The 23256-nt window shown below is 32.6% G+C and overlaps 1 protein-coding gene across 7 annotated transcripts; it reads left to right on the top strand.

Annotated features, from left to right (window-relative positions):
- Positions 1–374: 374 nt before the first annotated feature.
- On the top strand, positions 375–23170 carry LOC119635062 (tachykinin-like peptides receptor 99D). Of its 7 annotated transcripts, none has more exons than XM_038029607.1 (11): positions 375–407; positions 10836–11143; positions 11873–12452; positions 15181–15338; positions 17453–17627; positions 17727–17942; positions 18955–19105; positions 19965–20161; positions 20893–21032; positions 22562–22633; positions 22844–23170. In XM_038029607.1, exons 3-11 carry the CDS (start codon positions 12283–12285, stop codon positions 22900–22902), a joined length of 1338 nt encoding a protein of 445 aa, XP_037885535.1. In that variant the 5' UTR covers positions 375–407; positions 10836–11143; positions 11873–12282; the 3' UTR covers positions 22903–23170. The 7 variants fall into 7 exon arrangements, with proteins under 7 accessions (XP_037885535.1, XP_037885534.1, XP_037885536.1 ...); XM_038029606.1 differs by lacking the exon at positions 375–407 and adding an exon at positions 432–544; XM_038029608.1 differs by lacking the exon at positions 375–407 and adding an exon at positions 605–672 and having other exon boundaries at positions 10836–11055; positions 12127–12452.
- Positions 23171–23256: the final 86 nt, after the last annotated feature.

Below are 23256 nucleotides of genomic sequence, written 5' to 3'. Positions count from 1 at the left end.
ATTTTATGTAGATTTTGTTTTGATCCTTAGCAGAAGACATTCTTGCTTTATAGATATATGTATAAAGAGGATTTTTGAATTGAATATTTTATTGAAAAATATTCAAACCAATATCATATATATAGCATGCAATATTTCCAAGTTTTTTCTTTCCGTCCTTTTTTTTTTTTTTGCTTCTATATACTGGAGAAGCGTCTGCCATGGTATTTGTTTTCTGTAGCTATTTCTGTGCCGCCAATTATCCTTTTAGAGCTTGTGATAAATATTGATGGACGTTACAAGCGGATGGAGAAACTTAGCATACTTATGCTTGTGAAAAAGTTCGCTATTAAAAAACAGAAGACATCTTCGATGTTACGCATGTAGTACACATGTAGCAGCGAACAGTTGCACGGAATTCCTTAAAGGTAACGGTTGTCTATTAAAAATGGAAATGGTAGAAAAGCAAGTTGAAAAGTGAAAGTCGTGTTCATGTTTAAAAAAAAAAAAAAAAAAAAACAAAAACTTCCCTAAGAACCTCAATGAGAAGAAAGTTCATCTAAATGTAAACTATTTTGAATTAACTTATTCTGTTTATGTGTGCCCGGGTGCCTGTGTATGTGTATGTGCGTGTGTGTGTGTGTGTGTGGGTATGTGTGTCTGTACGCTCAAAAGTTCGCTTCGATAGCGAAAGTACGTAAATATGCAAAATATTCTAAATAAAAGTGTATTTTTTAAAAGTTTCAAAATAAAATATTATCGCAAGAGAAACAGCGAACAGTTACAAAAATGAAAGAACGCTAAACAATAACACAAATTGTGTTTAACATAATTTTATGCTTTTTTGCCGATAATAGTTCAATTTGAATATGAAGCCGTTGTGGAAAATATATATATATATACATATATATATATAGAGATATACATGTATATATATATATCTTTAAGACTTTTATCAAAATCAATTTGTTCCATAATCCGCGTCACGCGATGCAAAGCTGTTGACAGGAAGCTCAAGTTTAGCACAAATATTTCTCGATTGATTAAGAATGTAAGGCTGTGACCTTTCTACATGCACGCCCGTAATGTAGAAGAACTTGGGATGACCTCGAATTAATCCCGATAATTTTTGGTTATATTTTCGTTAATAAAAGTTAATCACTTCAAAATATTTCCGAAAATTTATTACCCAGAACCATCTGCGTATTCGACCGCAGTCTGCGATAAATTTTCAATTCTCCTTTACTTTTAATTTATTTCCAATGTCCAAGGACGTGCTAATGAGTACACTAGCGATCAAAAGTCAAACAGCTTCTACGAAAACCTTCCTATGAAAAGACTAAAGGACAATGGGCTTATGAGTGCAAAAACTGCTAAAGCAAAGCAATGAAAGATCTTCTATCACATTTGTTAGACAAGTTTTGCGTGTAGTCTGTCTACTAAATAATTGTGAATGCTGTGCGTGCTAATAAAGTGCAAAAATATGCAAAGGTTTAATTAAATTTTATACTGTTTTACTTACTCAAATGGTCATAAAGAATGCAGAACGAACGCAAAAGTAGGCGGAGCGTTAATTAAGCTGAAGATCGGTACTATTTTTAGACCTAACACGGAGCTGACTCTGACGAATGTCTGAGCGGCAGACTTTTGGGACGAAAGTATGAAAAAATTGCCGACGTTTTTGGAGCTTGCTCAAGATCTTCCTCATTGTGGACCCGATTTAATTTGGTTTTTTAGCCTATCTATGAATGTTTGTGCCATGTCTCAGCGTCTTACCTTCATCCGTGAAAGTGTGGCCATTCGTATGGATCAGCTATGGATCAAGTTAATCCATTTTGGTAGGAATATTTTTATGCCATTGGCACATTGGAAGCTAGAACAGGTATAAAAAATTGGGTTGTGTACATACGTAAGGGTAGGTTCAGTAGAGGTTATCAAGAAATTTAATGGAAACTTATATTTATTGTAAGGTAAAACAGGACTTTATGTAAAACACTTTACTTAGCCGCTGAACATATAGTCTTTAATAATTCTATCAATCTGAAGGGAGAATATTTTTTGATTTGAAGTCTTCATTTATATTACTTATAAATTTTTTTTTTTTTTTATTCTGAATTTTTTTTTTTTTTTTTAAACATCCGTTTGAGTGGCCGAGTAGACAAGAGTCTCGACTCAATGGTCGTGGGCTCAAATCTCAAGTAGCGGTAGAGTTTTTAATAAAGCCGAAAGTCTTAGATGCTAGTGCATTAAGACTTTAATCTCTGGCTTAATTTATAATAATAATAATAAAAATATTTTTTTTCTCAAGCATAAGAAGCGAAACAAGTCAGATTAACCTGCGCGGTAGCTTTGTTGTTAAGTTAGAATTTAGTATGCTATTAAATAAGAATATCGATTAAGAATAAATAAAAAAAATTTGAATAAAAATAAGAATTTATTTAAAACTCGCATTAAAAGCATCGAATATGCATTAGCATACATAAAATATAAATATGTAATTTTAATGGAACAATCATGAAGCAGATCGAACATAATTACCTATGAAACAATACATGAGCACGTACGCGTATAGAATTTTTGCAAAATTTAGAAAAAAATTGCTACATAGAGAAGCAGTGAAAAGTTCGTATTTTAAACGAATTTATACTCATACATATATATATTCCCACCCATATTGTTTCCATAAAATTGTCCGTAAATATTTTGCAGAGTATAATGCTTACGATTTCAAACGTTTATGTAAAACTCGTAAATTTCGTTGCTCTTCTCATATATTTTGTGGCGTAGAAAAGTCCATATGTAGTAATAAAATAACAGCTTTATATATATGCGCAATAAATCGTAGATCTGTATCCGTTATATGTTAAAAATGATGTGCGGAAACATTTTGAAAATTTCCTTCCACGAGAAAAATTGAGGATGTGAATATGGTTTTATTCCGGGTGTGTGTGTTATGTGTGTTTATCAAAAAGGTTTTAAAAATAAAAACAAGTAAGAAAGTTATACTCGGCTAGGGCCGAATCACATGTACTCACCACTCTACTTTCTCTTTTTTTTTACAGCAGTACAGAATGTCAAAATGCTAGTATCCAGTGATCTCTGTCGAGAATTTTAGAAAATTGCATTTTTTTTTCATTCATCGACTTTTAAAATGGAGCGTTCTATGGCCAACGGCTGAAAAAGTGATCCGATCCGAATAATATTCAATAGGGTTCATTCATGAGTCGAAACACGTCAATGTTTTAAATATTAACAAGGTATCTCAAACGTTACTAACTATAGATTGACAAAGGAATGTATGGACAGACGGATAGACAAGCTTAGACAGCTTTAGAAAATGATTCTGAAATGATCGGTACAATGAAAAGTGAATCTACCTTAGGGCCTTGTGGGTTTTGCATACGTAGGGAGGTGTAGAGTGTATATATGAGGGAGAGGAAACAGTAAATAGGTTTCATTTTACTTAGATTATAGTATTACAACTACCTATAAATGCGTAGTATAGAGTACTGTTTAATAATGAATCAGAAATCTTTTAAATTCTAATTCTCCTGCCATGCCTCCGGTCTTATTATTAATTCAATGCCAAAAGTTCGTAACATTAACTAATAATTACTACCTATGTGCACCAAAAATCAATTTCAAAATCAGAAGAAAGCTGAAAAAGTACCGATGAAGAACCTTCTTTTGCTAACAACACTCCGAGTGAAACAATGAAGCTTACCGGCATGGCAGCGGATTCGCACTCGTCTTATTCTCAATGAATGTGTTACCGATCTAAGTAAACCCGAGTAAGTTACATGGTAGGGAAGTCTAAATAACAAGATAAGAAAACTGTAACAACAACAACACGCAGGAAAAGCGTACAAGTTAATAGAAATAAAATGGCGAGCATAGGAGCGCGCATAGTCAAAAGCGATCATCACACCGATGGAGACTACGTCCACTTTGTGCCGATATTGATGAAATTAGCGATACGTCATCGATAAATTTAAATGAAACTCTTCAGTCACCCGCAGTGGCCTTAAGTTAACTTTGCATTTACTTTTGCGTTTAGGATAATCGTATCTAACCGACAGTGGCCGCAGCCAATCTCTTTTTCATTTATTTTAAACCTTATGTACGTTAATTATTAGTGCTAACTGAAGTGTGACGACTTCTTCCTTCATTCTCTCGCGACGAAGCTTAAATTGTAAGAATTCTTTATCTGACTTGTCGAGTAGGTGACTTGTTGTGTTTAAGTTCTCGTGAATGCCATCAAATCATTTCAATTCGCATCCATACACACGCACACATTATTATATAAAGCAGTAAACAGTAGCTTCTAAAGATTTATTTTAAAGATATAAAACTTGTACATAAATTGTGACAATTGTGAGTGAATATAACACTTGCTGCAAATAAATTCACATCCTCATATAATTGCTTTAAATGTGCTTCTATTTTATATATTTTTAGGGGGGAAAATACAATGTGAATATATCACGAACGAAACTTTCATAATATTAAATTACTTTCATGCTTTCTTTCTATTGATGCTCGACCTTCCAACAACTACAGCAACATACGATGATAGAATGCTTATAAATCTGATATATATATATATATATATATATGATATATATGTACATTAGTTTTTCTCTATTATTTATAGCGCCCGCAAACATCGCCATCCATTTGTTATTCTAATATATTCAGATTTTATAGATTCACTTACGTACTATCAAAAGCGAGTCTCTACAGTGACAACAAAAAGTAAAAGATAATGACTGAAAATTTATGAAAAAAAAAAAAAAGTACTTCTCTATATCAGATCACATTCTTAAGATCAATGAGAAAGAACAGTGTAAGCTACTTATATGTTAATTTGGTTGCCATTTAAAATTTGAGTTCAATAATTGTTAAGATTTAAATGGTTTTTAATCTTTTTTTTTTATCGCAATATATATTGTGAGCGCTTTAGCCCATTCCCTGGTGCAGAGGTAAGCTCAGCGGCATCAGACTTTGATTCACAAAAATTTATATTTTTATTGAATATTTCTTTTTTTCTCAGTTGTTTGAAATTTCTTTACATTTCAAATTTAGTTAAGATTAACAAAAAAAAAACACTCTATCGATACTCAAACTGGATCCATACTCTCTTATTGCCTAAACTTAATTCCCTGGTTATTATTCTAATAATAAGTTTTTGGCTTCGTTCAGTTAATCTGTTGTCGTTTTCGGCTCTCCCCTCATTCGGACGCCCCTACTTCCCTACTCGACCGAAGCGTTCTGGTCCCTCGACACGGACTATTTGAAGCCAGCTCTTTTACGGCTTCCGTCAAGATTGCTTTTTGGCAACCTTACCATATTCCCATCTTTTACTTACTCGGCCTATGCGGTATAAAGGTTTTATTTCGAGAAAAGGAAAAATCAGCCAATCCACGCTGCATATTGCAGAGCATGAAAATGTACTTCCCTTACTGTTTTTTTTTCTTTTTTTTTTTTAAAGAAAACGGTGATGGATATAAACGATTCGGTTGCGAACGAAATAAATGCGTATGTATGAAAAATAATTTCTGGTAGTGAGAAATAAATGGCGTATGTATGAAAAATAATCCCTGGTAGTGAGAAATAAATGCGTATGTATGAAAAATAATCCAATCTAACGTCGTTCGTCTAGCCCTTTACTTAATCCTAATTCTTAATCCACCTTAGTCTAGCACTACCCCCTTAGAGACCAGAAGAACCTGTGTGGCCAATGCGAGACACGATTCCTCACAGTATATATTTATAATATTTGTATATATATATATATATATACATATATGCAGATATTTACGAAATATATTTAACCTGCTGTCGGGGTGAGTATATCTAAATCAACCGTATAACTGTGGACGCGACCGAATCGAAGTTTCGATCTCTCCGCAAATCGGCTTGATTTGTATAGTCGTGTCCGTAATTGAAACAAAAATTTCTATTGCCATATTGATTGATTGAATAATTTACCAACATTAAACATTATGTAATTCGTGAGGTTTGGATTTGTTTGGGAACCTATTCTGGGAACCTAATTTGGGAACTAGACTCTATACAATACTAATGCTACATACACCCGTTAATATATATACTAATGTGTATCATTGTGTTCATTGTGTTTCTTTAAGCTAATTTGCAAGATGGTACAGTTAAGAAGATCTGCATAATAAAATTGTTATAGTGTAGCCTATAAATTGCAAACACACTTTCATTAAAAGCTAAACTTATTTATATTCAGTTTTTGGAAAATGTTCGTTTAGGATTACCATTTTAATCTATTACTGCCAACTACTCCATATTCGCGTTATGTACAGCATAAATATTTATGTAAAATACGCTATCAAGGTCTTTCATTTAATTTCAAAATATTGTTATAACTGCATTCGATAGTCAAATGTTTATGAATTTTATCAAATAGATCCTACGTCACTTGCAGTACAAGGGTGAGTATATTAAGTTTCTGCGGATGTATACAACACGCAAAACGACTTTACACCTCCCATTGTACTGATCGTCTGGGCAGCACTTTTTTGAAACGCTCTAAGCTTGTCTGTCCGTTTGTCTTGTCAATTTACAGGCGGCCATATTTGAGATATTTTAAAGAGTATTCAACGACGAAGGGCTATTGAAAATGACTCGGATCGGCACACTTTTTTTGACGTTTCCTTTGTTCGGAAACTCGTTATATGAATCACCGTAGGCCGGTGCAGGATCGCAGCTCATTATAGTATATTTTTCTTTATTTTATTATAATATCAATCAAAAAGATGCGCTTATACGTTTCTGCTTCTAACGTCCATACGTTTAAGCAGTGATCTAGATACCCTTTCAAAATATTTGTAAAATACATTAAGTGATATATGTTAATGCCTTAGTAAAATACTCCATTGTAGATACGATTTAAACGACACTCGTTCGTAAGCACAATTTATAGAAAAATATTTGATTTTATATGAAGAATATTCAAAAGAAGATCTAGATCAGTCGTATCGTTCGCAATCTTTTCTCTTGTTGCCGCAATTTATTTGCCAAAAATCCCACTTTCTTCTAATTCACTCGAATGTATGGATCTGCTCGTTACAAATGACAATATGATTCAACATATTGTGTTTAAAATTCAAGTTAGGAAAGCCTTTTTATTATTTTTCGCACATACACACTTACATGTATACCAAAGCGCGTATTCATTTGATCCGCATTTACTTTGCAAACCTTTGAGAGGTGAATGGGACGTCATATCAAGAAATTCTGCTCGTGCAAATAACAAAAATGAGAGAACAATCTGTCAAATGGTTATTAATTAACAGCGTTACTACTCTTGCTGATGATAGAAGCACAAGAAGTCCGTAATAATCTCCTAGTTTGAATTTTAAATAAAATGCTGAGCCATCTTGTTATTTAGTTTTTTTTTTTTTGCTTTTTTATTGCACGACACATCAAGGAAATTATACAGATATCTTTGCCGAATGAAAAAATATAAAACTAGATTGCAGTTGTTTGTTTATTGTAAAATGTCCCCCCCCCCTCTGGAACATAACAGTTAACTAACAACGCAATAACCTCCAGCTATACAAAAACAAATCTAAATGTATAATTGTTTCGGTTTTTAAACGAAGCAAGCAGCAAGAAGAAGAAAATGTTGCTCTGTTATTCTGTTAAAGTATTCGAAATCAAGCCCAGAGGTAATCAAATTATTTTATTTACAGCTTAGCCGGTTGATTTCTAATACTTAGGAAAATACATTGAAAAACTTTATATACAGCACATCGCGAGAATCTTCATTAGTTTACTCAGACGGAGACCCACCTCTCTGATCTGTTTTAAGTCTCTGAATGGACTATGCATCAATGATTTCATCTAAATTTGTTTATTATGGAAAAGAGTTGTGTCCTTAGTTTATGTTGTGCCCTTTGACTGATTTCGTCAATTTTTCATATCGATTTGCCTGCAGTAAGTTGCAGTGTTTTTCCCAAATTTAAACGGGAATGCTTGCCACGCGAACACAAAAAAAGGGAAGACAATTACGCTTAAGTCCAGTCAATATTTTACGGTGGTCAAGAATATATTTTATAAGATTCCTGAAGCTTTCTTCCATGTGTGACATCTTGCTCTTCTCTCGGTGAAGCATGGTATAAATCTTTCTACCGAGTGTCTCACTAAGATTGTTTCCTATCTGCTTCAAATAATGAACACTACCGAGAAAGGCAAAAAACTTTGAAAAAGGTTTTGAAAATTTTCACACAGCGATAATCGATAAGTTACGAATAGAAGGCACTTTGGAAGAGCCACCACTAGTCTAAAATGCATGTATCCGAATTCAAGAAAACGTTCGCAAGAAATGAAGACAGTAAGCTATTTGCTCCTGTCTCTGTCTATAATCTTTGCTAACCTTGTCTTTGCCTGGCTGTACAGAGGACAAATCCCGTGTGGATGGTCAACTAAAAGCAAAAAAAAAACAAAATTTCCATCATCTTCTCAACTCAGCAACTTGAAACACTAGATGTTGATAGCAATATGTTGTTTACAATGTAACTCTTTAATCTATTCACAAATGGACTTTAAAATATTGCTTCAAAATTTTCGCATTGTTCCCGCGTGAATATCAAAACGAGGGAAGGCATTGATATTTAAAATTTTTTTAATTTTTGCCTCTCCCCTTTTCTTCATTCTTTAATAAAGTATATATGAATAAGTCAACCCCATCAATTCTTGTTTGAGGATGTTGCATAGTGTGTAATAAAAATTGTTATGAAGATTGTTAAGCAAGGAAAATAAAATACTAATGAAATTGTGAAAATTTTATCCAATAAACTTCAGAGAAGAGGAAAAGAATAATTCTCAGTTTAATTATGAAATTACGTCAAAGGATTTTTATGCAAAAATTTGTTATCATCAAATTCTCTATACCCCACAATGAACAGTTATCAACTTTACAGTGTTTCGTTTCAATTCAGTTGCGCCCAAAAAAAAAAAAACGAAATAAATAATGGGCACAGATGATTTCGTATTCAAGTTTACACATCTAACTTATAGTTTACTTTAAACTTGACTTAAAACTACTAAGACTAAGAAGACAAAGAAAAGCTGATTACTCGCCCTATAGAGCAAATCAAACAATATTATATTATATCTCTTTTGATAAAATAGAATGGTCATTCTTTGTTTCGATTAAAATTCGTATTCTGGCCTAACTATCATAAAACTAGTGATGGTGTCACACGTTGTCTCAAATTTAATATACCGATACAGAAATGTCGGCAACTTCAATTATGCGTTAAAATAAAGTTGTTATTATATGAAATCCTAAATTGAAATGTAAATAAGCAAGAAAATTCTATTCGGTCGTGACCGAATCTTTTGCACTTATAATCGTTATCTTAAAAAAGACAACAATAAAAATGCAAAAGGACTACATTTTCATGCTTTATAATATTGAGTGGGCGTGGTTGATACTTTCTATTTTCAAAATTAAAGTTTTTATCGGCATAGGCATGTAGACGTTGTAGGCTTTGTGACCTTGGAAAAATTTGCGCAATGTTGCGCAGATAGTCGGGTGAACAGACAAGCAGACGGAGATGTTTAAGCGCATTCGAAATTTGAAACTGGCCAAGAATTTATATACCGAATAATATGCAGCTGCGTAGACAGACAGATGGACAGACGGAAATCTTTAGATGCCTTTCAAATTTGAAACTGGCCAAGAACTTATACACATTATGGGATTTTTGAAGTTTGTTTCTGCGCTTTGTTGTTGGTGTTAAAATAAAATTAAGTCCTGATACGCTGTAATATTGGGTAGGCGTCGTCAATTTTTGTACCGGTCCTATAGGCCAGGGAAATGTTTCCAGTCGACATTGCACAGATGGACAGACTGCCAAGTTTAAATCGATTTAGAATTTGATGCTGATCATAGGGCCTCTGATACTATCTTCTGGACATTGCAAACGTTTTGACAAACTGAATATATCCCCTACAGCGTTATGTTGGCAAAACTTGTTACTTTTGAGGTGATACCCTATAGTTATATATAGTTACTATGCAGTATGTAGTATGTATTTTGTCAATGCAGAAATGATGTGAAATTTTTGATAAACATCTTACCTTCGTTCTGTTAATTGTAATTCACGCAATTTATCCATAGGATATTGTAAATTCATTGCTGCAAACGATACATGACGAAATATTTTACTTCACTAAATCAAATAATGTAAATTAAGTCATGATCCTTTTATTTATGTTTAATAGTATTTCTTACATATATACATACCTGTGTTTAATTCTCATATCCGCAAGGGAGTACAATCCTAATAATCTTAAAAGAAAAGAATGACCTTTGATTTTAATTCTATAAATTCATTTAACGAAAATTTCAACAGGACACGCCTACAATAGTTACTTAACAGAAACTTTTATTTCGAAAATAGGAAAAGTCAATCGCGTCCACTCCGTGCTACAGAAAATGAAAATTTGATTTTCTTGGCATTTTCAAGCCTCTATTAACAGAGCAGTGATGGGTATAAATGATTCGGTTATCATCCAATAAAATTTTCTTACAATTTTTTCTTAATATTACGAGTAGAAGACAACGTAGTAGTCGGAGATATTTACAAATTTTCCCGAAGAATTAGGTTAAGAGAAAACTTTATGCGATGTAGAAGAAAGTAAAGCATAATTTTCTGAAGAAGAGAAAGAATTGACACACACAACCAACCAACCAACCAACAAACCATCCAACATATTTATTTATTCATTAACGTGACGTTTTTTTCTCCTGCAAATCAATTTCAAAATAAATAATAATTTTTTTTTTCTCTTTTCTTTCTTTTCATTTACAGTCAAATGCATCTATCTATCTTCAATCAAAAAGGCGGCAAATTAAAAGCGTCATAAAGCAAAAAAAAATTGTAGAAGAAGAAAAAAAACGCCCATTTCCGTTCAATACGTGTTTACGTTCGCTTAAGGTCTACTTCCTGCTGCGTTTTACTTTATTAATACAAATACAAAACGAGAAAATTGCATGAACGACAATAACTCAGCAAATATTACAAGTTACAAGTAGTATATGAAAGAAAGCATATGAAGAATGCTTCTTTATTCAGTTTTAAAAAAATTTTCCTACACCACAAAAAAATGAATAGAAAAAGTAAATAAAACAAGTAAAATCATTCTAGTAATCGGGCAAGGTTAATCATTACATATCGTCGAAGACAATATTTTGCTTACTTTGATGATAGTATACTAAAGACTATACCGTGTTTCTTCTTCTTCTTCTTCTTCATATGGGAGAGAAACTAAAATGGAAATAATAATAATTTCTTTATAATTAATTTTCTTGTCACTGATCTTACAATTCTTCAAGTGTTTCCGTCATAGAGGATTAAAAATAACCCTAACAAGTGACGCAGTCCAAAATGTAATTTTTTGGCTGTGACTAGGGCTCAACTAATTTTTCCCATTTCCAGACATGGAAATTTGTATAGCGTGTCTGTGTAGAGTAATAAAAATAATTTATCCTCTTTAATTAATTCGTTACATTTTCAATTCTAACCTACATCTAAGAGATTCCAACGTTTTCAACTGTTTTCGTCATAGAAGACTAAAAAGAAGTCTAACAAGTGACATAGTCTAAAAAGTAGTTTAACGTGGTTCAAATTTGTTGAATTTTTTGCTAAATACCTATTATGGATCAGTTTCCGCAACTTTTCGATATATAAAAGTTTACCTTTCGCTTAAAAAGGGCTGCATAGGCGAAGGTTCGAAAAATTCACTCACACGACTCGACGAATGTTTTGTATTAATCTACTATGCCGAGAAACATTGTTACTTAACGTTTTTGATTGGAACAATTTTAAAATTTGTAAATTTCTTAAAGTTGTCCAATCTCCGAATCCGGACTTGAGCCAGTGAACTAAAGTTCATCAAAATATCGTGAAAATTTCGATACAAAAATATATGGGAAGACATTAGACGGATCGAAATATAATCCAAAGGGATCCGTCTAAAGTCGTTTTCGGCGTTACACATATCCATACAAACTTCTTTTATCACGTACCACAAGTGATCGAATATATAGCAAATATATAGCGGGACCAATATGTTGGGTGTTGGCAATTTTGCATTTTTAAGACAGACATGGATCTTAAACTCTCTCGAACTGATTCGAATTGGGAAATTATTTGAAGATTAATGCTTTCATAATGGAGACGCAATGACAACCTTTTATGAATCTACGTACGTACTGAAGATCAATTTCAAATCAGTTTATTTGATATTATCGCGACAATGAATTGGACGCAGTCATCGATATTAGCACAACCGCTTATCAATGCAGAAGCTAATAGCGCCTATGAATGGTGCAATAAATCATTAATCTCTAATGATGATCGGACATACAATTGTAACTTGGGTGATAGCGTTAACAAAATAAGCAGTAATTTTACAAACCATAATCCGTAAGTCAAAATGTTTTCCTTTGATTATTATTATTATTTATATTATTTGTTTATATGTTTACATGACTTTATATATATATATATATATATATGTATTAATTTATTTATACCAAAGAAATAAACTCTTGGACTAAAAGCACTAGGCACAATAATTAGTGGCTCTGCTTAAAAAAAAAAAATTACACAATGTTGCAGATATTTCCAATACATCTATAGGATTAGTCGATTCGAAATAGGGAAATGTTTGGCCTTTCATAAATTATATTCTTGCTTGTAACTTTTTGCGCTCACAAGCGCACATTAGAGAAGTCGATTTTTTCAAGATCAAGACGTATATATACATACAGGTATATATATATATATTGTATAGGTATATAAATATGCATGAAATCTTTTGATTAATGCAATTCAATTACATATATTATATCGTTTATTCCCATTCGAAATCGTAGATGGGGTGTGCACTTGACTGAAAGCTATTGTAGCTGAGTCATATTTCAAGTAAATAGAAATGTAATGAAATCTCCCTGAAATTGAAATCTCAAGAAACAAGATAATTATATTTGGCTGTGATCAGGGTTCAACTAAATATTTCCCATTTTTATAGACATGGAAATTTGTGTGGCGCCTCTTTGTAGAGTAATAAAGAAATAGTCCACAAAGCGGAGCTGTTATCAGTTTAAGAGAGTACCTAGAGTGCAACTCTATGGTGCAACTTAAACTGAGGGTACGTCTTTACGCGATTTATTGCATCTAAGTATTTCCAACGATTTTTTTTTTGTTGGCAAATTTCAAATTGATATCTTCCAGGGAAATGTATAACACAGATGATGACAAGATGATCATAAAGTATATATATATATTTTGTAGGATTTTCGAACTTTCCACAACTCGGTGATGGGTTTCAAGACGAAGCTCGTTTTGTTTTGCAAATTATTAAAGACTTTGTGTTCTTTGCAACACAAACCACTCTCTATTTATTATTAGATAAAAAACTTTTTCCCATACAAATATAGTCGAATCAATACGGTACGATACGATACGTAATTTCGTAATGTATTTACCTTAATAAAAACGCACAAAGCCTCCTTAAAGAAAACTACGACCATCCAATGGCAGAATTTAAATTTTATCACATTATCTTAAAAATTTGATTAAAATTACTTTAGTCACTTTTATGTGTGATGGTAATTGTAGCTTACAACACACAGAATCGGGCCCCCGACATATCAATATCAATAAAGTTGTTTTGTGCGGTACACAGGAGCCTTTAAAAAAATAATGAGATTATCTTACGCGTAAAAGATTAAATATAATGTGGAAAGCATAATATAAATATAAAACTTTAGTTCACAACAATCGACAATTTTGTGTCGTGTCGTGAGCACTTATAAAATTTGTATTTTATCAATTTAATTTTTTTTTTTAATTTTAATATTGCATTATAGATCTTTCTTTTGTATGATATAAATTTGATTTTATTTATACAAAAAAAAAAAAAACAAGGAAAAAAAAAAAGAAATAAGAAGAGAATAAATATAATAAAATATTACATATATAATTGTATATAACGTATGCGTATATGCGCAAAAAAAAAAAGAAATGAAGGAAAGCGCTTTCAATAATTTCCACTTTACATGCATATAAACAGTTGGGCGTGCATCGTCGTATTCATTTTCATGGTGAATTTGCATAAATGGTGTTAATGTCGCTTCCGCAGAAGATGGTCGGAATTTATGTATACATGAAGCTTATAACTATGTAGCACTAATTGCATTTCATTATAGAGGATTTAATAAATCCTTTGAGATTGTTTCCTAAAGCCATTCATATATATACATGTATATATGTTTATATATTATTACATACACGTATATTTTTAAATTTAAAGACAAATTTAAATGAATCCGCCTTAAAACTCCAATTAGCTTTAAATGAGTTAAAATGCAGTAACACCTAATTATTCAAATAAGTTAAACTATTTACTACATAGTAATAAGTAAGAAACTTATATTTCCTTTGGGAATAATGCTGCATACTCCTCATCAAAACTCACTTCGAACGAAGGAAATCGTTCAGGAATTTTAATTTTTCATTTGCAGACCTTATACTATTAATGAAAATTATCCCCTTTGGGAATAATGCTGCATATCCCTTATGCTATTAATGAAACTTATCCCCTTTGGGAATAATGCTGCATAGTCCTCATCAAAACTCACTTCGAACGAAGGAAATCGTTCAGGAATTTTAATTTTTCATTTGCAGACCTTATGCTATTAATGAAAATTATCCCCTTTGGGAATAATGCTGCATACCCCTTATGCTATTAATGAAAATTATCCCCTTTGGGAATAATGCTGCATAGTCCTCATCAAAACTCACTTCGAACGAAGGAAATCGTTCAGGAATTTTAATTTTTCATTTGCAGACCTTATGCTATTAATGAAAATTAACCCCTTTGATTGAATTTTATTACTTAGTGTCTCTTACTCTTTGATAAGATCGTCGATGCATATTTCTATATATGATAAGATCTCTTGTACAATTCGATGTTGAAGACATTTCTAAATATTTTCACATCAATACAATTGATCAGATTGATTGATATTGATCAGTGCAAAATATATATTTAATATAATAGAATATAAAAAAAAAATTACTTAATTAATTCCTAAATTCTGTTAGCTTTTCTTCTCTCTTTTTACTGCAATGCAATGCACTTCAATAGAGCCGATAATATTTCATTTATATTACCCGTATGGCGTCAGATGCTATGGAGTCTCCTATTCGCAAGCATGGTTTTTATAGCAACTAGCGGCAATTTAATAGTTGTATGGATTGTCTTAACAACAAAACGTATGCGTACAGTCACTAACTATTTCATAGGTGAGAAACAACAACAAAAAAATAAGTCAATTAAAATATGCATTCAAAAAAAAAAAAAAAAGAAGAAAACTTCACCCATTCATTTAGGAGTTGTAATGTAAAATAATGTGAAACAACAACAACAACAACAACAACAACAACAACAATCATAATGATACTTTTCTCTAATCATTTACTTACTTAAGACAAGATACGAGAACCAACAAAATGTTTTATCGCGGAAAGCGTAAAAACAACAATTCGTGAATTTGTAAAATGTCAAAAATATATGACATACGATAATCTATTCTATAATAATAACAAATAAGAAAAGATAATAGACAGCTGGGACTCTCGCCTCATTTCATATCATACGCATATTATCAATTTAATCCAAGCCGAAGCTTGACATAAAGTATTGCATATTATTATCGTTTTGCCAGATTAGTGTTAAGAAGTTTTAGATGAATTTTTAAAAAGCTTTTCTTTTTTTTTTATGTTTTAGAATAATGCGTAAAAAATGAAAAGTTATTGGGCATAGACGACTTTTGTTCATTTTTAAGCATTATCCGCAAGACTCGCAAGAAGAAGATTGAAAACTTTTTTCACATAATGAATTTTTCGTAATAAAACGTTTTCAGCGAACCGATCATAAAAATCGTTTGTATCGATCGAATCCATTCTCAATAGAATCTCGTCCTTGGAATAAAATACGTTAATGCACAGAATTTTATCAAAATATCTCAAAAGCTGCGACCTGTAAGGAATGGCTCCATCCTATGTTCTTCGGCCTGTTTACGTATATCACCACGAACTACTATACTATATATTGCACCCTGCTCCCTCAAAGGTGTAGAGCATACACTGTGCACCTATGTACATTTGTACACTTTATACATATACAATTATGCACATGATGTTTATACGCAATACACATGTGCAAATATACATGTATACTATCAGTTGTATGTTGTATGAGGAGCACTGTAAAGACATCATAAATTTACAAGACATGTGACTTAAAAATCTTATTTTCTAGAAGAAAATGATGCCGGAAAGGTTCGTATGACTATTCCTTCGCAATATGAAGATTGCAGGTGCAATATACACAATATGACTATAAGAACAATACACAGTGTAATCTGTTCTAATTATTTTTTTGTAATGCGTTCAATTACTCAGGGAATGTCGCCTATGACGGTCACGAAGGCAAAAGAGAGACAGGGTGGTAATTACCGCAGCTAAACCGGTAAATATTATGCCTTTACCGACAATTAGCCTTCACTCTAGATAGCTACAATCAAAGTGAACTCTACCGCATTGATAGTTGAACCCGCAAACACTAACTTGGTGCTAGTGGCAATACTTACCAATTCGGCTACAATATGAGTGCACACAATATTATGATCCTTTTTCTTCCCATTCGATGGCAGCATATTTATCGGTACTTTTGTGTTCCATCTAACTTTTCCCCCAAATTTATACAAAATAAGGATTCACCGATGAAAAACAAAATAATTTTTGAAACTTTACAGTAAGTGCCTCAGTGTGTTTAATAGACAGCCTCACCCGACTGTAACGTTTCGACTAGTTACACACCTTACGATATTAATGTTTTTCGCCGTTAACACAAAATCGATTCAAATGTTATAGTATATGGGGAATAAGGTGCGTCTCTAGCGTGTGTCTTCCTTTAATTAAAATATTATATATTATAGATATATAAGTAAATATAATTCGTGAATCGGGAAATGTTTGTTGCCTTAAGCTGCACGTTCTCCAATCGTCTTAGCGTTTTACAGTCAGTTTTTAGAGAAATTACTCCATCTCAATATATATTTGTGACTTTGAGAGTTATGATCCTAAGAAGTAGATATAGCCGCGAGCAACCGAATACGAACGCGTAGACACAGTTGAATGACTCAGTATCTTATGCTGATCAGGCGTACGCTTCTGTATCTCTTACCCGCGAGGTATGAAAATAAATGCGAAGAAATTTGAAGGATTTGAATTTTGATTTTGACGACTACATTCAATACATCTTTAAAAGAATCATTTTTTTTTTTTTCATCATTTGGCTCCAAATGTCGTAACTGTACATTTCAATTTTCCTATGAAAAATTTCGCATTTTCAGTGAATTTATCAGTGGCAGATGCGATGGTCTCGTGCTTAAATGTAACATTCAATTATATCTATATGTTGAATAATGATTGGCCGTTCGGTGAGTTATATTGCAAAATATCGCAATTCATAGCGATACTAACCATAAGTGCTTCGGTATTCACTTTAATGGCAATATCAATCGATAGGTAAATAAATTACAATGAAATATGTTAAGCGGGCAGTCTTAACACTCTGATATTTCAATTCAAAAATCATTTCATTAAACCTAAGTGTTAATGTTTTAGATATGTGGCGATAATGAAGCCTTTTAAACGCCGTCGTATGAGTAAACGTTGCAATTTGGCAATTGCTGCTGTTATATGGATTGCTTCGGCCATTATTTCCACTCCTATGCTATTATTTTTTACAACTAGTCATATATTCACTGTGGATGGTGTGCGAACCGTCTGCTATCCAGAATGGCCGGATGGTACAACAAATCATTCACGATTGGAGTACATGTAAGTACTAAACGTATACAAAACTTACTTTGGCCTTTATTTGATACTATATGTTGTCTCTCTTCTTGCTTTCCAAAGATACACAAATACGTACAAACTAATATTAGTGCAAATGTAAGAATAGAAACAAATCCCAAGCAATTCAAGAACGATAAAAGCACTTGCTTGCATTTGACATAGCGAGCATGTGTCGTTATAAGTTGTCCAAGGGAAAGATAAAAATCTCATAATCTTTTTTATAATAAATGCCTTTAAAATCGAATTGTTTTTTTAAGAATTAGAAAGAAAAGGATAAATTCATAATTTTATCTTCCATCTCAGGCCGTTTTTCCTAATTTAGAATAAATGTTCAGGCATCAGCACAACTACCCGCCGCAGATCCCATAAAGTTTATAGATTCTTTGTTCCACTTTGATACTGAAATTCTGAATTTCCGAGACACGTTCCATAGTACACAAAGATCGATTGATTAAAAATTGATTTCAGATTTCATATAAATCTGTTCGCTTACCGGCCGGCCTTATTAAAAGACCGATCGTGGCCATTTTTCGACCAAACCCGAAGGTGTTCGACTGATAGACTTTTGGAAATATCTTCACGGGATGGAAGAATAGAAACGAAAATTAAAAAAAAATGGAAGACAAGCTTTAGTTCAATTACTTTCGTATTAAGAACGTGCACAACAATCGAGCTGGCCCAGCAAAGAATTTCTATGCGAAATTTCAGGTTCCTATCTTTATAATGGTTTTTCCATATAAATACAAATCATCAAGAAATATTGGAACTTCGAATACTTTATCACTAGTTTTTCAAGGTCATATTAACTTAGGCGGTAGATGTAATGCAATGCAAAGAAACCATCAAAAAAAACTATTCAAAAAATTGCTGAATACCATGTTTTCCTGATTACTAAAAAAGTTAATTTTTCCTTTTTTTTTTAGTTTGAGTTGAGTTTTCTTAACAACAGTTATCTAGCGATGTTAACTGTTTATATTTACCTTTATTTATATAGATACAACATATTGTTTATGATATTAACCTACTTTTTGCCTATAATTTCGATGACGGTCACTTATTCGCGCGTGGGTTTCGAATTATGGGGTTCGAAAGCAATAGGAGAATATACACCACGTCAAGTTGAAAATATTAAAAGTAAAAGAAGGGTAAGTTTTTTGATTACACCCATTAAATAGTTTAAAAAATGCATCCCATTTTGAGTAAATAACTTTTGAAAAGGGGAAATATTATAATTAGACCGTTAAACCGATCATTAAATATAAATTTCAGTTTTCCCCAGCATGCAGTTGTATCAGATCAGTAGTCGTGAAATATTGTCCAACTTTTTCCACTTTTTTCAATAACTTTCTTCTTCCTCTTATTAAAATATCTCGAAAATTGCGATCAATATAACATGAAGAGATAGACAGACGGGCAGAACTTATGCTTGAACATGGACCTACCTCATGTGGTCCACACATCCCCATACAAACTTACTAAATGATGAACCGTAGACAGCGGGGTATACATATTGCACCAAGCTATCGCTAAAGTCGATTTCATAGGAGAGAATTACATAACAAATGTGCTTAAGAATGTTTTCAAAATAAAAGATAGCTCCGTCTGGAGTGCTATTGCTCCATAACAAAAACTAGTGAAAACTTGGGGGAAAGGCATGGCTTAAGGCATGGATCTATTTCTTGGATCTAACTCCATATAAGATTCCTTTTGAATTTTGAATCACATCACAAAAAGATTTAATTTTTAATATTTTACGCTGATGATGGCGAATTGATGCAGGGTCGCTAATGGTCGGACTTGCTCTACTATAATTTTGTTACTAGTTTTTTATTTTGAAGCATTGCATGATATCTACATTTATTTAATTTTTCTTGGTGGTTATATATCTCAGCGACTTTTGCAGTCACTTTAAAAATAATTTCACTGTCTGCTTTTCCTGCATAGCTCATTAGACTTATATAAATGCGATGGTAGACGTATCCAAAATTTTAATTACTATTTTAGATTGTCAAAATGATGATGGTCGTAGTACTAATATTTGCGGTATGCTGGTTACCCTTTCATGCATATTTCCTTTTGACTTCGTGTTATCCGGCGATCACGGAAGCACCATTCATCCAAGAGATCTATTTACTTATTTATTGGCTGGCCATGAGTAACTCTATGTACAATCCTATTATCTATTGCTGGATGAATTCGCGGTAAGTAAAATGCATATGGTACGCGAGTTTTCCGCTGATGAGCCCCAAGTAAACTTTTAGTAAAGCACTTTGACATTACTTGCAAGTAAGTTAACGAATAGCGGAATTGCGAATAAGTTCTAAATTTACGAGACTGAAGATATTTATCTTCGCAATTTTCATTTCAATTTCTAATCAACCTCGACTCGCCATATATATTAAGGCGTGTGGTCTAATTAGTGGCCACAGCGGTGCTGGTACTTACTAACTCAAAACAATTATCATTTCTTTTGATACAGACAATTTAGACTCTGTAGGATAAATGGTATTCCGGTCTTGGCTTAGATTCAACTCTTATAAGGGCAGGCATCACATATTTTTATATAATTTAATTAGCTAAAAAGTTTGCTTAGGATTTATCCGAAAGTTGAGTTATTACGAACATAAAATTTTAATTTATATTTATATGTGCGAAGGAATTTCGAAATAGATTCCGCAATCTAACTATAATCCTTTACCAGAGTTAGACAGTAAGTGCAAATAAATAAAATAGAGAAGACAATAAGGTAATAAATTCAAACGGTTGACTTGGTTAGCATGTGGTCTTTTTGTTACGATAAAATTTATTGCTTAAAATCTGTATTAATAAAAAAAAAAAATGAAAAAAAGTGAAAGAGAAACAAAAGTGTGGTTAAATTGAAAACATATCCTATCCATTTCCATATTGCAGTTTTTATGTGTTTTTTCTTTAGATTCCGCTTCGGATTTAAAATGTTTTTCCGCTGGTGTCCTTTTATGCGAATCGGCCGTGAAAGTTTGAATGATCAAAGCAATATGACATCAAGATATTCCTGCTCCGGTTCACCAGATCATAATCATATTAAGCGCAACGGTAAGATTGAATGAAAGAAGCATGCAAGGTTTTTGTATTGATTGGATAGTCAGTATACCTTTACTGCCATTTCTTCTCTGAACAAATAGGAAAAAAAACCGTTACAAGAAAAAAATTACATAATGTGAGATGTACTTTAAGGTATTTGAGGCAACATATCTACTCTTTCAACCAATACGCACCTTTATAACCCACACCATTCTGAACTTACATAACCTTGTATACATTCTACCTTAGCACTTCGTTAAAATGATTTCGCTAACCCAAGTTGAAGCAGGTTGATATTCTTGGTTATGAATTCGTTTTAGAAGTTCTTCAACATTTTTCTTCTGCATCTAGGTATAAGTTCCCATCCCTTATTCTTGATCGAGGAATTAAATTCTGAGCCTACTGCCTTTAGTCAGTGTTCACCTTGTGGAGATTTCAAGGCTTCTTCAATTGTACGCGAATTTTCGGCAATGGAATTTAACATATCACAAGCAGACTCAATATAGCGAAGCTTTTGTGCGGTGCTAAATAGCTGAGGTTTTCCACATCTCATCGGGCAATGTTTATTACGATATTTTCATTAGAATCGCCATTGAAACCACAAGGCAAGCTTGAAACGCTTCATCGCCATCACAATCATTTAGGTCATTTTCGCTAGGTTCATCAATACAAATGTCGTTTTTCAAAATGTCGTTCAGTTCGTTGTTGTTTGTCTCCTTGCGTTGGATTCGCCGGGTTCGATTCAATTATATCAACGGAACTAACACTTAGGAAAAAGTCCCTTGCTATAACAATGCTTTTATATTTTTTTATTATAAAGTGTCCGTTAGCTTTTGTTGCGTCATCTTAACCATCTGTGGTTTGTGTTCTAGGACTGTTAAGCATTGAAGCTTTTCTCTTAAATTATCTATCAAAAAGGATATAAATTTAGCTGGAGATCTGTTGCATATGTGCGTGACAGTATTAACAGTGGTGACAGACGGTTCGAGAAGGCAATGCGCCATTTCAAGTAGAATTCATTTACCTCTTGCCGTTTTGTTACGGGCGGTAACTAAAAGCAGTCGCGTAAAACCTTTAATAATACCTTTGTCTGAGAAATAAGCTTTAATTGGAGTCTTTCCTATTGCCGGTTCATAACTTCAATACGGAGCGACCTCTTTGCTTCCCTAGCGAACACTTTCCGATTTACTCCTTTAAAAAAGTATGTAAATATATATCGTAAGGGTAACACCCTTTGACCCATCGGACTATATACTTTTGCATTTTCATTGCTTATACCTAACGCTACCAATTTTCCATATTGGACACGTCATACAACTGAATTTTTCTACGCTATTCATTAATTCATCATATTTAGCAATTTTAGCAAAGCATATTTTTCTTATAGTTATTTTAAGCGTCAATGTTTTTCAAGAAGCGAAATTAAAGTCGCAATGGAATAGGTCTAAGGTCTAAGAAATATGGAGTCTCAACTTCTACTGGGACTTGCATAACTTAACTATTTTACTGATTGGAAATAATAATGTCATACTTACTTTTAGACACTCAAAGAACCATACTCTATACATATCCAAGATCTCCCAAAAGTCGGGATCGTTCTTCTTTTCAAAGCGGTAAGCGAAATTATAATTCTAATGATAAAAAAGTAGCCCCTTAATTTTAAAACACTTATATATATTTATTTTCTTTTGCATCTTTTTCTTAGTTTTAATATCTTTTCCCATTTTTCTTAAGTTGATGGGTTTCAATTCACTTTCCAAGAAGCGTTCTGTACAATCGCCATCCCCACTGTTTAATGTATCATAAATCGCTTTACATTGCAGGTAGCCTAAAGCAAGCACACGAACTGAGGGATCTAAAAAACTGTAATATATATCATTAATTGGTCGATGAAGATGCTATACAGGGAGATGTTTCTCCCGATATAGATGCTTGGAATATATTTAGAACAAACTTAGTACTGAACCTATAGAAGAATGCATTAATATATTCAACGATTCATTGCAATTATCTAAAGGCTCTAAGAAGGCTGCATAAAACTTCAAAATAATTGTTGGAAATCGTATCAAGTTATTTTATGATAAGAGCATAAAGCAATTAATTATATTATAATTGTAAGAAGTCCACCGCTTTAAAACAAAAAAAAAAAAAAAAAACCAAAATTACTCTTAAAAATATGATAAACTATTGCGTTTCCTTCTAGAAAGAAAATTAATGTTAAAATAACTAAATCTAA

Source organism: Glossina fuscipes, unplaced genomic scaffold (assembly GCF_014805625.2).
Source record: "Glossina fuscipes isolate IAEA_lab_2018 unplaced genomic scaffold, Yale_Gfus_2 3, whole genome shotgun sequence".
NCBI classification, from domain to species: Eukaryota; Metazoa; Arthropoda; class Insecta; order Diptera; family Glossinidae; genus Glossina; species Glossina fuscipes.
The sequence above is the reverse complement of the archived record's forward strand: the minus strand, read 5'-3'. Positions and strand labels throughout refer to the sequence as shown.